This window comes from Mus caroli, chromosome 1, assembly GCF_900094665.2.
Source record: "Mus caroli chromosome 1, CAROLI_EIJ_v1.1, whole genome shotgun sequence".
Classification (NCBI taxonomy): Eukaryota; Metazoa; Chordata; class Mammalia; order Rodentia; family Muridae; genus Mus; species Mus caroli.
Window position 1 is genome coordinate 144000136 of NC_034570.1, and position 19014 is coordinate 144019149.

The 19014-nt window shown below is 45.1% G+C and overlaps 1 protein-coding gene across 1 annotated transcript in view; it reads right to left on the bottom strand.

Annotated features, from left to right (window-relative positions):
• Positions 1–19014, bottom strand: part of Lamc1 (laminin subunit gamma 1) — a 117051-nt gene that overhangs the window by 39557 nt on the left and 58480 nt on the right. Inside the window, exons 2-3 of the mRNA XM_021185565.2 lie at positions 4555–4859; positions 368–498 (exon numbers count right to left, since the gene is read on the bottom strand). Of these exons, the coding sequence (XP_021041224.1) occupies positions 368–498; positions 4555–4859 (436 nt within the window). The remainder of the gene's footprint in view (positions 1–367; positions 499–4554; positions 4860–19014) is intronic.

The window sequence follows — 19014 nt, forward strand, 5'->3', positions numbered from 1 at the left end:
AAACTAGAACACCTTGAGATTGTAGATTAGGGACTCTCAGCCTATGTTTTGATTTTTACTTATTTAAGAATTATCCTTAACTCCCTCCTAAGATCCAAGAAGGTCAACGTTTCTCCCTTAGGCAACTGCTCTGCAGAACCTTTTACTGGATTCTGCACTTAAATGGTCAATAAATGTAGATTTAACAAGGTCTCAGATAACCCAGTTGCTTAGCTTCCAGAATGAGAAGATCTGATAAGAAAAGTCGTCTAGGTTATGGCTTGTCTTTCCAGATCCACGTGGTCCCTCCCTAAGTTCTAATAAAGTCATAAACAAGTTCTACATCAAAGTCCCACCACCATCAAGGCAGCTTTAACAGTCCACTCACCTGCCGCCCACAGCAAAGTCTGAGATTGCGTAATAGTAAGACTTGAGAACTTTGGGGTCGTTAAACACTTCATCTCCAAAGGTGTTCAGGCGATTGAGCGTCACTCTGATGTCAGTGGCAGTTACCCATTCCTGCCAGGAAACAAAAAGGCAAGCAGACACATGAAGAGAAGCAGAGGCACTGAAGATGAGAGACGCACTTCACAAACTCTTCTAAACAGTTCCTATGTCAGTCAAGATCGCCTTCTGCTCCCTCAGTGAACTGCTGAGCTACCACCTTTAATTCCCGGATAGTTTCCTCCTTGACTGAAAGGTGACTGAAAGGGCTGAGCAAAGCTCTCTTAGGCAGACAGAGACCTCAGCATGAGGTCTTGTGTGAGCATACTGACCCGAGCCCACTGAGTGCAGTCTGTGTTTATTGTGATCTTTTACACAATGTCACCTCCGCTAGGTCTTTCGAGACCACGCTACCTTAAAGTTATCACCGCGTCATTGCTTTGCTGCTGTCACTCATTTCCACACTGCCTATGCCACCCGATCAAATGGATCAGAGGGTAGGAATCTGTGTCCATTTTGCTCAGTGCGGGGTCCCTCATGCTTGGTGCAATCTACGTCGGATCAAGTTGAAAGGTGCACCGTGACGGCAGCAGATAAGAATAAAAGTTGCGCTTTTACCCTGATTTTTATGATATCTAAGCTCTTATAATAACCATGTTTTCATTGAGCTAACTTTATCAGATGCTCATCCTGCTATGAAAATGACCCCAATGACTCCGTCTGCCAGGTCCACACCCTGGGCAGTCTCTCTCCGTGCTGGCTCTGGGCTTGGATGTACAGCTGGTTTTGGCAGAGGGGATATCAGTCAATTTGACACAAGCAGAGGCTCAATAGGGAGTATTCGTGATGCCAAGGGACTTGTCCTCACTGTGGAAAAAAGCCTGTTCTGGTCTCCTGAACATGGAAGACCACAGCGGAAGAGAAAGACTCAGCCTTCAGTTGACCCGGCTGGTGTTGTGAGCCCAAACCCAAAGATGGCACTTCAACTCAAGTCCAGGAGACTGTTGGGCACTGTGTGTCAGACTCACCCTCAGAGATGTACAAACAGGGACTGACGCGGGCATCTATGCTTCCAGAGAGCGCTACGGGACCAGCGAGCGCACTCCTGATAAAGAACCAGCCTCAGGCTGTGCCAAACACCTGGCAATGCGGAGAACTCATAAAAACTAATCTTCGGGAAGCTTCGAGTATAATTAGAATGGAGAAGATGATTTCACCGTATCCAGTCTTGGAACTCAATAACAACTCCCACTCGGGGCCATAATGGCAGGAATCTGTTAGTTGTCCATAACGTAAATAGCTAAACACACCTCTGCTTAATGCTAATAATACCTTCCAAGGTTCTATCACAGCTCCACAGCTCCCCTTCTTAAAGAAGGAAAGCTCACAGGGCACCACTGAGTCAACTGCCTGCAATATGAATATCTTATTCATCAATATGACTATCTTAAGAACAGAGAATCTGAGGCTCAACCGAACAGAGGCCCAGTGTCAGCTCTGTCGCTTACAACTGAAAGCTGGGGCAATTTACATCCTTTCTGAGCTCTGATTCCTCATCTGTAAAAATGAAGATAAGAAAAAACACCCAACTTACAGAGTTACGAGGGTTAAAAGACTTAATATACACCTAGACACCACAACACTGCTCAGGCATCTATGGCTGAGAACCCACTGTACTACAGCACAGTTGAGAGCTAACACGCAAGTGCTATAACAGAGACTAAGACCCACAAACCAACACACCCTGATGATACTCAGCCAGTGAGACCAGAGGACTTTTCCTCTGCCTCCTCAGTCGGAGAGAAGGCAGCTTACTCTGATCAACTAGATGTCACATCTGCTCAGGCCCTAGGCTATGAGAGCCAGGGCTCTTATATCCACACACACATAATTAAAGCTACCACCCAATGAAATGAGCACTCAAAGCATTCTTAACACACAGTCTCACTGGTTTCTAGGGCGTGAAGAACAGTAAACTGCAGAGTCCCTTCAGGGGAGCTGCTCAGGACAGGCTGGTGAGCATGCTGGCAGCAAAGGAGCCAGAAAACCAGTTACAACCTCAAACACCACTCTTCCTGGCCCCACTGCAGATGCTACAGGCCAGGAAACAGAATCAACCAAAGAAACAAGTGTGGCAGACGTCTGCTGTCTCGCCTCTCCTGAGGCTTTCTTTCCATCTTCAGTTATTCCATCTAAGTTAGCTGTTCTCTCTGTCCTGTATCATCTGCATCACAAGAACCTTTCTCACAAAGGCATTGGCTAATGGATTTACTTTCATATGTACCCTCTCTGGACAGCCCAAAAGATTACAATGGTGGGAAACCGGACATACAGAAAAATATATTCTCATCTTTTGGCTCTACCTACAACTATACAACCAGATCAAAAGGTGTCCTTGAATGTAATAACAAAGTACAGGGCTGGTGAGAGGACTCAGTGGGTAAGGATGTCTGCGGCCAAGGCTGATGACCCGAGTTCAACCCCCAGGACCAACATGATAGAAGGTCTTGCATGTTGTCTTCTGGCCTACATGTGCATGTTACCGTGTACACCTGTGCTCTCACATACACATACAAAATAAATAAATGTAAGATAATAGTAATTACAATAAATTCCAGAGACAGAGGCTGAAAATCCAGAAGTAGAAAGCCCAGAAGAACTCCTTTTCATGAAATCGGAGTAGCATTTGCAAAGTCACAGCTAGTCCTTCCTTCTCTCCTCTGTCAGCCAATATAGACGGCCCCCATTTAGATACTTACGTCACCATGCAAATAGATGTGACATCAGTGTCTGTATCAACATACTAAGAAGGACACGGGATCCTCACTCTTCCATGAGCACATAGCCAGAACATGTGAAAAGTTTAAACAAGTCTGAGCAGTACACAGAGACTCCATACGAGGGTGTACAGGGATGCGCACGCAGAACAGATGAAAAGAATCCTTGATTTGTTTTATTACTAGATGGGAAAAGGTTTTCAGTTGATGCATAAGCACAGTGCCAAGGTACCCTAACTGTTATCCTGACTCTAGAACTCAACTTCTCAGGTCATGATGGAATTCCCACAGTGACTATCAGCAGCACAGACAAGTGTCCTTGTGCTGTTTCCCATTACTAATTTTAAAAATATACCTTTTATTTTCTTTTTTTCTTTCTTTCTTTCTTTTTTTTGGAGACAGGGTTCCTCTGTGTAGCCCTGGCTGTCCTGGTACTCACTTTGTAGACCAGGCTGGCCTCGAACTCAGAAATCCTCCTAATTCTGCCTCCTGAGTGCTGGGATTAAAGGCGTGCGCCACCACACCCAGCTTATTTTCAAATAAAATCAAATCAAGGAACAGTTATGAAAGGATGCAAGAAAAATGAGAGGTTATTTCAAATACCTTATTTTATTTACTCAGGGAATGGGCAGACAGTGAGAAGGTTCAGCAGGCAGAGGCACCTCCCGTCAAGTCTATGACCTCAGATCCTCTAGGACCCAACAGGTAAGAGAAAGCCAACTCCCACGCACTGGCCTCCTAACCTACACACATGCTATTGTGCTTACACACACATAGGCACAAAATAAACTTCAAAATGTAAAAGAATTAGAATCTTTTTGAGACAGGATCTCATGTACTCCAGGATGGCCTTGAACCTGCTACCTAGAGGCACTTGAGCAGTCTACCAAGCAGGCTATACATCCCTAGCCCCACACCAAATGTCTTCTTGAAAAAGTCAGAAGCGATATGTTCCCTCCTCACGAGCACAGACGAAAATGAAAACTGTTCAGTTTTAATAAGATTTTCAAAGAAGCTAAGTGTGGGGGTGTACACCCATAATCTCAACACTGGGGAGGTGGAGGCTAGAGGGTCAGCAGTTCAAGGCCATCCTCAACTGCATACATGGGCAGACTTTGTCTCAAAATACCTCCTTAAACTAACATCTGTTTTAGAAAGGTTACACCCTGGGATATATTTTTTAAGAATAAAAGAACATAAGAACACATGTTCCCAAGGCAGAGGGAAGAAAATGGCTTTTTTTCCCCCACACTTATAGATAATACACAGGAGAATGGCATTAAAATCTAGCCGCCCACGTGATCGCTCACTTGGGTAGAGCAACTGGCTCCCACACCACCCTGTGGGTGCCTACCTGGAGCACGGGGCTGTTGTCAAAGTTGTAGGCACTTGGCCGTCCTTCCAGGGTTGAAAAGGCCACGTTGCCGCCGGTGAGGGGGGAAATGTCACTGAATTCATCAGTACACAAGGCCTGCTGCTCATCCCCTCCGGTCCTGATGAAGCCTCGGTTAGCCTTTGAGTATGTGTTCTCACAGGACCCACTGTAGTACTGGTAAGGCATCCAGGGCCCGTCTTCCCGAGTGCGCTTATAGATGGCGAAGCTCTCTGGACGGCTGGTGTGGAACTTGAGGCGCACGTAAGTGATGTCAAAAGCCTTTCCTGCGGAACAAACACATCAGAGTGCGTAAGTCGTGTGGATGAAGATAAGAAAGGCCCCCACTGCTAACTAGCTGTGAGACTTGATGGAGAGGAGGAGCCCAGCATTAGACCAGGAAAACCTCAGGACACCAGACACACTAATGGCCCCGTAGGCTCGTCTAAGCCTGGAAACTGCCCATTTCCCCACAAGTGGTTCTTAACATAGGCCATGAAAACTTGTGGTATAAGTGCAGTACTATACATTTTAAAATAAAACTAAGTAATGAGCTCACCTATTCTGACTCCTGGGGCTTCATTGAACGCTTAATTAAAATATCTTTTCTTAAAAATCTGAAAGCTTTTGGAATGGGTCCTCTGGGGACATCCAGTACACTCAAAGCCTTACCCTTCATTAACCAGAGTGTTTTTCTTGGTGCACTGTCCTCAGAACGGTTATCTACCCTGGGGAGAAGGAGGCTGTTTGGGACATGAACAGGAAAGGAGAAAAATCCTCATTCAAAGGCTCAGCAAAGAGACGTACGAAGAGAGAAAGGTTGTATCTGAAGATGTTCACAAGAGACCATGTGAGAAGCCAGCTCTGAGCAACCAAGGGCAGGAGGAGGAGGAGGAAGAGGAGGCAGCGGTGGTGGCGGCAGCGGATGGCTGCTGCCATCCCTCTAGAAGAAGAGCCAATGGGTTGGGAGTTCCTGCACAGCTAGGGCATGGCCAAAGGTTTGGGTGGCAAGACCTCAAACAATACACAGCTATTTAATCCTCACCCACGCTCCTGTGAGGCCTTACAACACATTTGCTTTGCTAGGTCTCTGCTATACCAGAGACAGCCAGAGACCACGGCTGGGCCAACAAGTATTTGTTCAGCGCAACTCCACACTCAGACCTGTGCGATACACTAGGCACAGGATGTGTACAGACCAACTCTCTGCTCTCAAGGAGGTGGCATGTACTCCCCCTACGTAAAGCACCTCTTAGAAAAAAACTACCCTGACCTCCTGTGTAGAGCAGGAACTCCTGCCCTCTGAGATGCTCAAGGAGTCCTCTGCTGTCCAGCAAGGCCAGAGCCTCCTATACAGCTTTATCTACAGTAAGGCTGATTTTCTCAACTGGTCCAGATCAGAGAAGAGATTTAATAACTGCCCCTTACACACACACACACACACACACACACACACACACACACACGCATGCAAGAAGAACATAGGACTATGCTCTATGAGGCCTGTGCTCAGGTCTGGCTCCTTTACTGTCTGATTTCTCTGTAGCAATTTCTCTTTTATAAAGATAAGGGCAATCCTGCCCATCTGCTCTTGCATATCCTTGACCCATTATAAAGTTCTAGGAAGTGTAAAGCAATACTGTAATAGAGTTTATGAAGACAAGTCTTGAACCAAGGGTTTGAACCTATTCAGACAAGGACCTAACTAACAGACCCAGGGGCTACTTAGTAATTACATTCACAGAAGAACATTCCACAAATACAGGCCTCCCTAAGGTACCCACATAGCACTTTTCCAAACAGGTCACACACAACAGTTTCTACAGCTCTGTTGAAAGAACCATTGTCTCTGCTAAATCAAAATATGGCAAGCCATGAGGATGAGATTGTTGTATAGTATGCATGGTATTCCAGAAACTTACTATCTAAGACATTCCAACAAGGCAAACAGTTGATTCTGCACAGGAGTAGGTGGCTTGGGATTCTAATGGGCTTCCACATTACCTTGCGTTTCTCTTTCCTTACCTTTCTGACATCTCTGTGCTTTTTAGCACCCTGACCTATGGCAGACACCTTCTGAAATCAGTTTGCATAAAAGACCCCTCATGTGTCCATAGCAGCAGAACACCCAGAGAGCTACACAAGGAATGGAATGGAGGGGCCAGAGCATGCAATCATCTGTGCTGCTGAGATTATGATGCCTGTGAATGATTGAGACTTGAGAGCTACCATGTCTGCCTCTGTGTCTCCTTCCCCCTGCCTGCCCTCCCTCTATCTGACCAGATTTCCTACCTCTTATTGGTCCGTCTTATAATTCCACACTGGCAAAGTGAAAACTAATTCAATAGTAGGTGGATAGAAAGTAAGTCCAGGTTCTAATTTCCAATTCAGTGAGTCTGCCACGCCATCATTTCATCATGGGATCAATCAAAACAAGACACGATGGCTTTGAGGAGCAGGAGCCAGATCAAATGATTGAGGAAATCCTAAATTCTGGATGCATCACCTCTTGTTCAGGCATAAGAAGACCAGCCGTCGGTACATACAGCCTTCAGAAAATACTTAGCGTCTGAGGGTTCTGCTGCCCTTCTCCCTCCCCTGCCACATGTTCCCCTTAAACAAAACAAAACCCTCAAGTGCAGATGTTTAGAATGGAACACTCAAAATTAATTCCTATGTTCTGCTCTGAATCCTACAGTCCATGCTGGCTGAAGAGATGGAGAAGGGGAGGGGGCTGCCCAAACAATGGGAATGCAGCCATACTCCCAGCAGGGCCAAGCCAAGGAATTCTGCTGCAGCCTCCTACGTGGTAAAGTATTTCTAATCTCCTCGAGTAAGGAGAAGCTCTTCCTGTCTCAGAGTTGGATGCAAACACTGACTGCCAGGGAACATAAACGTCTCTCTGTTATGTGCAGTTCAGAGGAATTCCATGAGGACCTTGTGAAACAACTGCCTGTACAGTTTACTGATGAATGATAATGGCCATACAGAACTTTCCAGGATTCCAAAATGCCTTCCAAGGGCTGAATCAGAACAAAACAAGTTCCTTCTAAAGAACCAAATTAGGTGCCACGGGGTTCACTATTGAACTTACAGGCTAACCCTCTAGAAGTCAGAAACTGAACAAATTTTCTCTCTCTCTCTCTCTCTCTCTCTCTCTCTCTCTCTCTCTCTCTCTCTCAAGTCAAGATCGAGAATGTTAACACTAAGAAAGCTGTAGAACAGTCAATTAGAGACGGTGTATGTTTAGGCTACTAACTAGGCCTCTCCAAACAGTTAACACAAACAGTAGACGCAGAAGGCCACTGTTTGAAAATGTTCTCAGGGTTGTGAGCAGAGAGTTCCCAGGACAGCATGTCCAGCTGTGCACCAGCTGCCACTGCTGCACCTCAGAGATGACTGCACACAAATACAATGCCACCAGTCCACACAATCCAGAGCCAAGTCAGGGCCGGGTTTGGGATCTTCAGGCCAACCCATGAGAAAGCACTGGGACAGTTAAGCACATCCAGGGTGTGCTGAGGTGACCCCAGCAAGTCCAGCAGAGTCATCCCTACGACTGAAAGCTCCGTCCTTGAGGGCCTGGGCGAAGAGCTGGGTTCTTCCTACTGCCGTAAGCATCATCTTTCAAATAAAATGTTGAAAGAGAGGAAGGAGAGGAAGAGGAAAGAGAGGGGCAACTCATTTCTTCCCCTTAGATTTCAGCAACTGTTCATGGTCTCGCCCTTTGTCAAGTAGTCAAATACTATCAGAAAAAGGGCACAGGCCCACAGAAAGTACATTTAAATTACTACAATTTTACAAATGGGATAACCTTGACAGTTTTCTAGCAAACGGTAATTTTCAACTAAACTTATTATAACAAATACAATGGAGCTTTCAGTCTGAGAAAGTCTCCTCTCAAAAGCATGGCCCGGGCCTTCAACAGTCTTATGTTCCAAGTGTGTGCAATGAGCACATCCCTTCACATTTGTGCTACGCTATAACCCAGACCTGCTAAATGCAAAGACAGAATATGGGGAGCCAAAGTATTTAGAGTTCTTTTGTAAGATTTAGTCTACACATCAAAGGCTACTTATAAGAACCATGGTATATGTCAGCACGGAGCTAAAGAGAAGAACATGTTTTGAAGTGAATGATACGGTTTTGGAGATAAAAATATCCCAATTTCTAAGAATATTAGATTTTTCCATAAAGTATCAAACTTGATGTTTTGGTGAAGGCCACAATTCTGCCCTCTCCCTGCTATTCCCCCTAAAACCACCTGATACTATCCGCCCGTACTGCCAAGGAACAGGCTCTCCAAAGGCTACATATTCTTTAGTAAACTGAAAGGCCACACTATTGTGACTCAGCCTGGTTATTAAACATGGCTGTCTCATCAGACAGCCACTGCACAGACAGAGAGACTTCTTAACTAATATTAAAATGTCAAGCATGCTTGGAAGGTCATTTAAAATAGGTGCAAATTACCATTAGAGACTGCCATTTTCCATTACTAAACATCAGATATATTTATCTTAATCTGGGTACCTCCTCTGCCACTTCACGTTATAGCTTCAGCAAAAGAGATCAGATTATCAAGTGAAAGTCCAAGCCAAGAACTGGCTGGGAGCATGGCTGATTAACCCAAGCCTCATGCTTACAAGACTTAATACAAGCCCTGATTCAGGCTAGTGGGTCACAACATGCCTGAAATCCTTTAGCCGAGCTAAAGGAATGAGGCCGGTCCTTCCTCCCACTCATCCGCACACTCAGGGAAAAAAAAAAAAAAAAGTCTACTCACTCTGCTAAGCCAAGTTCTAGCTGTGGGAACCGACTGACAGGAGGGAGGCAGCCAGAGAAGGGAGATGATTAAATTTATTGAGCGAATAAAGTAAGCAAAATGTCAGTGATGCATGCGCTGCAGTAGAGAAACTTGAAACATGGGAAAGAGAAAGGAGACATCAGAATCTGCAGGTCTGTATGGCTCTGAGCTGTCTTATCTGCACAGAAGGGTGAGCATCAGTAAAGGTGTCGTGAACAGATAGCTTGATGGTAAAAACTTTCCAGCATCTAAGGATAGCAGTGTAGTACAAACCAAGACCAACTCCAATAACCCCACCTGATCCTCACAATAGAGCCGCAGAAGGCTAAAGAGTGCAGCTTTGTTTCTTCATTAACTATTTAGTCAGTGAATTACCCCAAAGCTCACTGTGACAAACTTCTGAGAATAGTCTAACCTTTCATTTTGCAAGAATACCTTTTACTGGTTGTTTCTGTAGCTCCCAATGAACACGTTCCCTTTCAACTCCCCACAACCATGTTCCGCTTCGCTTGTATCTCTCATCCATACGAGAAATTCTTATAAAACCACTTATGGCTCAGTACAAGATGGCTTTCTCAGTTTTCATAGTTGTGCGTTCATTTCTTACCACAGCTACCCACTAGGTCAGAGTTAACAGTCCTCACTGGTCCTGAGAGTCGTATAGATCCAAATTCTTCCATTCACTCAGCAAATATTTACTGAACGTTAATATGTGCCAGCTAGTCAATATTCTAAGCGTGAGGCCACAGCAGAAAGGGAGATCCATATGGTGCCAAGCAGGTGGAGTCCACCGTCTAGTGGGTGTCAGAGTGGGGCTAGGGCTGGAATAAATACGCACTAGTGCTGTCTACTGGGGGAAAGGCTCCGTCACTGCTTGCCATGGGAAACTTCAAAGACTTGAGTTTGATCTCCAGCCCCGACGTAAAGGCTAAACAGGAATATGCCTACAAAATCCCAATGCTGTCAAGGCAGAGACAGGCTGATCCCTGGGACTTGTTGGCTAGCCAGCCAAGCACAATCAGTGAGTCCCTGACCCCAGTGAAGGGCCTTGTCTCAAAAAACAAAGTGTGGGGCTCCTCGGGAATGGTATCTGATGGTGAATTCCAGCCTCCACACGTACACACTTGCACAACCATGAGCACTCATCATAAGCACACACACACTCGCGCACATGCACACACATTATCTATGTCAGATGATAGAGAGTGGGAGAGGGAGGAATGCTATCTAACATTGCATTCTCAGAGGTGACCGCACTAACATGGCTTACAGACCGTAAGTGGAACACTGCAACCCGTGGGTGAGAAGCCTTCTCAGGGCAAATGCAAATACCCTGAGCCTGCCAGCAAGCTTTAGTTAGGGAGTGGTCAGGAGGTCAGTATGAGTAAGGTGGAAAGCACGAGGAGATGGGGCCAAGGACACAGGAGTTTGTAGGTCATTGAGAAGACCTGGTTCTCTTACTAGGTGAAAATCCACTGGAGAACTCTGTAAGCAAATGTACATGCTCGGCTACTGTTCAATTCTATATATTTATAGTGTGTGTGTGTGTCTGTGTGCATGCGCGCACGCAGCTTTACGCATACTATGTACCTGTGGAGGTCAGAAACAGCCTCATGAGATCTGGGCCCACATTTAAGTTGCTAGGCTTGTGCGCAAATGTGTCTGGCCACTGAGCCACCTCACCAACACCCCCTGACTGCTACTTTTATAAGACTCCCTTGGGCTACTGAATTGGCAAAGCACTCTCTAGCTGGGCTGGAAAAATTTTTTTTTAAAAAGCTGCTGGAGGAGGGGCTGCAACAACCTAGGCAAGAGATGACAATAGATTGGTCCAAGGTAGCAGTAATAAGCAGTGGAGACTGTAGACAGATTCTGAGTGGTCCATAGATGAGCTTTAGTTACTGACTCGCTATTAGGCATGAGTTTTAGTTGATGCAATTGAAAAGTCGAAGCTGGCATTTACTGAAACAACTGCAGGGGTTGACTGAGGAAACTGGAGCTTGCTATGGGTTTGCGTTGGAGATGCGTATGAGATACTATGTGGGGATGTCAAGCAAGCGTTACTGTGGGGCATTGCAGGCTGGTCTCCAGTAAAGCTGAGGTCTGAACCCCGATGGTTATAATTCACCTTCATGACACGGTAGGCGTTCCCTCATGCTCCTGGAACTCTGGCCCCTTGCCTAAGGTACCACCTCCTACAGCCCCCACAAGAGAAGCATGGTCAGTAGTCATATAAGCAATGGCCCAAGCTTCTGACCTTCAGGGTAAACTCCTCCCCAGTTACCTAGAAACAGTGAAGACCATAAAAAGGGGTGCTCAGCCCCCACCTCACTCTCTTACTCTCACTCCTTTGTCCTCTTACCTCTCACTTCTCTCTCTTCTTCCCTTTCTCTTTGTCTTCTTTCCTCTCCTCTCTCCCTTTCTCTCTAGCCTTCTCTCTGTCTGTTTCATCTCTCTGTCTCTCTGTCTCTCTCTCCCTTCTCTCTTTCTCCCTGCTTTCTATAATAAACCATAGAGAGTCTCTGCTCCATTAAGACCTGCTGCGCACTCTTGCCAGTGTTGGGAACTCCTTCCCTCATTCCTCTCTCCTACAACCCTGGGGCTTTAGCAAGGTAGCCCCAGAGTCCCCGGTCGGGGGCTGCCCCTTTTCCACCCCCTGCCATGTGGGTCAGGCATGCTCACCCGGAGCCAAGTGGAGAAGCATCTGACAGCTCTGCCTGCGTCCACCTGCCCAGAGCACAGAAACTCTGGCCGGACAGACATTAGGCCCATTTTCCTCCCCACTTTTCCCCAGGGCTCCCCCACACACACCTTTTTTTGTTCCCTACAAGTTACCACAGAGTCTGGAGCTGCAGGTGTAGCTCCTTGGTAGAAGACTTCCCTGGGTTCAAACTCCACTACCACAGGAACAGACAGACCAACACTGAAGTTGAGAAAAAGGTATAGGCAGGAGAGAAAAAAATCTGGAAGTCCTCAAGAATCAGTGTTCAAAGACATGGAGTTAGACAAAAATGTCCTTTAACTAGATTCAGACGTGAGGACAGACGGACACTGGGACTCAGGAGAAATAGCTACTAAAGAGAAAGAGACTTTTACTTTTGAGATGATATTACATCATTTCCTCCCTCCAAGACCTCCCTGCTCTCTTTCAAATGTATGACCTCTTTCTCCATTAATTGTAATTACATCAGGGGTGTGTGTGGTGTGTGTGTGTGTGTGTGTGTGTGTGTGTGTGTGTGTGTGTGTGTGTGTATTTGCTCCTAAATACATTCAAATTCATAAACACACCCTGCCCAGTCTCTATAATGTTACTTGTATGTAAATGGTCTCAGGGCTGACCATCTGGATAACCAACTGTTCTGTTTTTCAAGAAGAGAACCCAGCTGAGTCAATTATTTCTGAAAGATCAAGAAAGATGGAGATTGCACTCTGGCCACTAGATTTCACAACCTGGAAGTCTCTACTATCTTGACAAGTGGTTTGGTGGAATGTTAGTTAGAAACAAAGAATGTTGGGTTGGGTTGGGTGGAGTGGGGCAGGGTGGGGTATGGATTGGAGCCAGCTAATAAAGACAATTTCCAAACAATTTTGTTATAAAGAATAGTAGCTGGATAGGAAAAAACAAACAAACTAAGGACAAACTTCCTTTAAAAAGATTAACGTGTGTGTGTGTGTGTGTGTGTGTGTGTGTGTGTCTGTCTGTCTGTCTGTCTGTCTGTCTGTCTGTCTTTCTGTCTGTCTTTCAGGCTTTCCACTCTGTATGCCTAACAGCAAGCACCTTTACCATCTGAGTCATCTCCCTAGTCCTGAAACTGTCTTTAACAAGGCTAGAAGATAACTGTCTTGTGCTGATGGAATGGCTCAATATACCTGGAGTTTCAGTGAACACTAAGTTTTCCTGATGGGACAGATGGACCAGAGTGAGTTCAGCATGCTCACCTTAGCCTAGAGTAAAGCCCAGGGGGACAGCATTACCAAGGAGTCCGAAGAGAGAAAGAAGGAATAACAGACATTTCACTGAGTGACTCAAAAAATATTTAATTTTATGTATACATATGTTCACCAGGTATATGCAGAAGCCATCGGGTGTCAGAAGATAGTTGTGAGCCAATATTTGGGTGCTGGGGAAAATCTGGGTTCTCTGCAAGACCAGAAGGTACTTATCAATACTGAGCCAAACAGTTCAAAGAAAACAGAGTCCCAGAGCCCTCACCGTTCTACATAGCCTGTGCTAGGCGTTCCGCATACAGCACTCTCCATATCCTCACCCCAAGTTAGGCACCAAAATGGCGGTGAGCATCACCTAGAAAACTTTTGCAAACAGCAAATAAATCTTAAGTCTCAGTTCTAAAAAAATTTAATTTTACATCCAACCAGTGACTTTTATGTGCAATTATGATTGAGAACTACATCCCTGCTGTGATGGCTACTTTTAATTGTCAATCAGACACAATTTGGAATCATCTTTGAAGGAAGTCCTCATGAGGAACTGTCTATATTACACAGGCTAAGAGTGTACCTATGAGGGGGTTTTCCTAAGTTAGTTAACTTAAATTGGAAGACCCATCCTGAATATAGGCAGCGCTATCTCATGAGCTTGGTCCTACAAAGGAGAAAGCGAGCTGAGCATGGGCGCGCTCACTTACCAACCAACCAGCCTCTCTGCTCTTGACTGTAGATGGAGCTCGCTGCTTCAGGTCCTGCCGCTTGCTTCCAGGCAACGATGCACTATAGCCTGGGACTGTGAACTTAAATAAACCTTCTCGGGCCTAAGTTGCTTGCGGTGCCTTTTATCTTTGCAACAGAAACATGTGCTATAAGCATTCTCATCTCAGTTCTCAGACTTTAAATGAGTCAGAGAGAAAAAACCTGAATTCGGGTGTAACACTGAAGAATGAATGGGGCAAACCCAAGCTCCTCCCTTCACTTTCACAGGTGACACATTTCAAGGCAAAACCTGTAGCAAGGACCCACCACAGACAAACACAGGCCGCAAACACGACAGGGGCTGGTTACTCAGTGCAGACAGGCTTGGAGTGACTAGACCCGCTGAGTCCAACCTCCATCACATCTCTTTCCCAAGTCAGTTTCCTCACAGCTGTACTTCTTAGGCCAATAACTACACGTTTGATGTTTAGAAAACTACATGTCTAAAATGCCATGTTATCCTTTACATGCTGTAAACATGGGTGAAGTTCCTTATCCCTTCCGGCTCCTTCTCCTCCTACAAACTGCTACGATATTAAGGCCACTAGCAGTCCTCATCGGGAGGAACAGATACAGAAGCAAAGAGTTAACCTCTGGTTCAGTCACACTCCAACAGGTAAGAAAGCAGTTTGTTCCTTTGTCAAACGCCTAGGCTTGTCGAAGCCAGGTCACTGCTGGGTAGCTGGCATTCTCAGGCAGGGTGTTTGTTACACTCTGCTGGGTTAGATCAGTGTGGAAATACTGACTTTTCAGAGAAGACATTTCAGATGTTTATTTTTAAAAAGAAGAAGATGTATACCTGGGAAGTGTGTGATGCTCACGTAAGAGAGCTGAGAAAGAGGGAGAGGAGGGGGAAGAGAAAGGGAACAGGGAGGGAAAGAAAGATGAGAGGGAAAGAGAAAGGGGGAGGGGAAAGGAGATTGAAGAATTATAGCATGCAGGATTCCAGACTTCATACTCCAGTTTCTAGATATTCCCCAGCCTCACACCGGATGCACAGTGAGGGTATTTTTGGGGAAGGGGGAGATGGGGCGGGGGGAGCATCACTAACTTCACCTCCTGTCCAGCTCTGCATGGGGACGCACCCTCTAAGTCAGGGCTCATATACAGCCTGGGGACTCTCTGGAGCTTGTCTGTTTCCATAAAGTTTCATTGGAATGAAGCCATGCCTGCTGGCATGTAAACCATCCCTGGCTGCTTAATGGCTACCAGAGAAGAGTTGTACGCAAAGCATTGCATGGCCAACAACAACAACAGCAACAACAACAGCAACAACAACAAGATATCTACGACTGTCAGAAGGTCTAAGAAATCCAAGAATATAAAAACAAAGATTGTATGGGCCCCAGGGGAACACCTACCACTGTCGTTCTGCTAAATGAACATGGCAATAAAGCGACTTCTAATGATCTATCTATACCTATAGATCAATGCATGGCTTAATCCCCACTGGAGAAGCCTCTTATTGCAGTAGATGGTACTTAACACAGAGCCCCATAAGAAGGAGCAGAGAGTGAGGGACTGTGTAGCACTCAAGTCCTGAATGGGATCTCCTGCCCCTCTCAATGTCCAGGGATCTACACAAAAGAGGCAGAAGGTCTGTTAAGAAGAGCCAGAGGTGGTGGATGATCCCATGAAGCATCTTCCAGACACAAGGCTGATCCATGTATGAACTCAGAGAGCCTGTGACAGGGGAGACTAAAACTGTACAGGCTCAGCACTGAGAGGTGAAACGGAAGCAGAATCCACCCTGCTCAATGCCCAGCCCGGAAGCTATCAGAGGCTGATAGCTGTGCGGAGAGGGAAAGACCAGTTTTCCTCAATGGAGTAACACTAGGTGTATTAACCATGCTCTCGGGCAGGCCTCATGCTTAGACGTGTGTGTGTGTGTGTGTGTGTGTGTGTGTGTGTGTGTGTGTGCGCGCACGCTTCTGTGCACATGCATTCTTGCTATTTTGACTTTGCTTTTAAGAAAAAGAAAATGAAGTTAGGTGGTTAGGGGGAGCCGGGAGAAGTTGGAGAAAGGAAAAAAAAATGCAATCAAAATATATTATGTGAAAATGTTTAAAATGAAATAACTTTTTAATACATGAAATTTTGAAAAAAAAAAAGTTTCTACTAAGCCTTCTACCATTCTTTCTACAGGACACACGGTTTTAAAATCTGATTCCCTACATCTGAACTTTTCTTGTAGTACCACCAAAATAACAAAAGACAGTTTATCTAGAATTTTTTAAGATTAATGACAATTTAACTGTGTTTGATACCTGGAAGTGCATACTATTTCACAGAGGGAAAATCGCTTTATTTCTTGCAAATGAGCATGCACAAAAGCAGTAAACAGAACTTATCATTTTGAAAATCAAATCTGAATGATATTCTTTTACTCATACAGCTCATGAAAATGAAGCAGGCAAGCAGAAAGACAAGCAACACAAGACTGCTGGAAAAAGAGGCTCCATTTTTCCGATGCGGTCCCTTCCTGCCCCAAGCAGAACAGTAAAAGCAGAGAAACAGAGATTCATTGCGTCAAACGGGAATCAGGGGGGTGGGAGAGCAGGAAAGATGGCTTGCTGAAAACTGCAAATGAAATGGAAAACCCGAACAGATCTCATTTAGATCTCCATGAGAACCTCCCGCCCTTGGCTTTGGGGTAGGAATTCAGCCTCTGACAAGGCTTCCTTGTCCTTCTGTTGTTCTGAGCGGATGGACAATTTACATCATGAACATACCCAGCCAGCCCGCATTCCCTCTACAAGGAGTGATTGTGAGCAGATGCCTTCAGAAGATAAGCATTAACAGTCCCCACTTCTCATTCATGGGCCCTCCCTGCAGGGCGTGACTCTCCATGGAAGCCTTTAGAAGTCCCTCGTGGTTTCTCACCCTTCTACCCCTACCAGCCTATGCTTCCACTTGCTAGCCCATTTGTGGTTAAACCGTGAGCTCCCGTCACATCGCTAAGCTGTGTTCAGTCTCCCTAGACTAGATGTAAGTAACCTTGGACAACTAGGCACAAACATGTTTGATTTTTCAAGTGATGTAGGATAGCTTCAATTTACAGCCTTTAAGAATCTGCTACAACAAAAAGTCACGACTTCTAAGTAGGCAGCTGGAGAGCTGGCTCAACAGAGCACTGGCTGCTCTCCCAGAGGATCAGGGTTCAATTCCCAGCAAGCACATGACAGTTCACAACTGTCGGTAACTCCAGTTTCAGAGAATCTGACACCTTCATGCAGACATACATGCAAGCAAGACATCAGTGCATATGAAATAAAAAATAAATGAATTGTTAAAAAAGTAAATTGATTTTAAAAAAGACTTCTAAGTGGAAGTTCATCAAAATGACCAGTGTGTCTACTGCTACAGTCATTGAAAGATGAAGTTTTTTTCTAATTACAGCAATCATCTTTTCCTTAATGAATATTAACATTTCTCAAAGTATTTTAAAATTCTCTCCTATTAAAAAGTAGAAAGGACTTGGGCAGTTAAATAACAAATATCCCTTTTCAGAGATAAGAAATGTTCCCTAGTATATCCCCAGATTTATAAATTACATGTATACCAGATCCAGTGATGTGGAGGGGAAAGAGGCCACTTGACAGATAAGCCACACAGCATATTTTAGGTGGCTGAGCCCTTTTATCTACTTTTCCCTCTATAGTGAGAGCAAACATTCAGCATGATAAGAAATGCTTCCAACCCACCCTCTGACATATTTCAAGCAGACAGCACCTCGGGTCTCCCGCACAGGGTGATTCACACGCACTCACAATGGAACCTTTTCTACCTTTTCTATTTACATCCTGGAGAACTGCCAACACCCTTTCCCGGCTCTCTGATCTGATGCCAGAGACTTGGTATCCAAACGCCACCTAGAAAAATTCTCCTAGGAGCTCCCTGCTGTAGAGTTGGGGGTGGGGATGGAAGTATTCCAGAGCCCACCATATCAATCCATGCAGGTTACCCAATTTAATGCTAACTCTCCATGCAAGTCACTGCAAACATCCCAAATTCTGATAAATTGTGCTTCACTGTCTGTCCCCAAACCATATCCTGCAACTCTCCAAGGTGCACTGACTCCTTCTGCTGTCTCCCCTTCGTTATTACCCATAAACCTCTCTCTTCAAATACTACCTGTCCTGCCAGGTTCAGGTCCAGTAAAGTCTAAAAGCCTATCTCCATCTGTATTGTCCCTTACTGCCCAAATCATGTAAATCTCTACTTGAGGACTTACCCCTCTATGCACGTTTTCTTGCTCCAGAAAAGTTAATTAAAAAGCAAGAACTTGAAGCTTTTTGGTACTTTTTATCATAACTTTTTAAAAAACCTTTTCTGGCAATAATGCATAGGAAAAAAGACACTTCATATTGTAGCCTTAACGCGCACACACTCATGGGGGGCGGGAGGGAGAACTCAAGCTTAGCTTTAAAAAATGCTGTCTTATGATGCAATCTATTATTACTCTATTCCTATTGCATTTGTCAGAAAATGCTGGCCTACAGATCACTAAATTGGGTGACATTAATGAACTGAAACCCATGATTTAAAAATGTTATTTGGCAATCCCCAGGGCACTGTCCTTGGCACAAGCCAGGTGCTCTTGCTGAGTTAACTCACATTGGTCAGGGTAGAGCTCGAGGGAACTAGTGTCTGTATATAAACAAAACCTGGCAGCATCTTCCCAAAACTCCTTTTAAAAAAATTTAAAAAGCAAGACCACATTAAAACACAAACAAACAAAAACAAGCAAAAAAAAAAAAAAAAACAAGACAAACCAACCCAGAAAGATGAAACAAATGTCCCACTGTAGTAACAAAAATGAAAAGTGCTATTCTGAAGCTAAAGGGCATGGAGCCCATTCATGAGCAGGGCACCCTGCATTCTAGCCCTGCATAAATCAGTCTTTTACACTCTTGTGGCTCTGATTC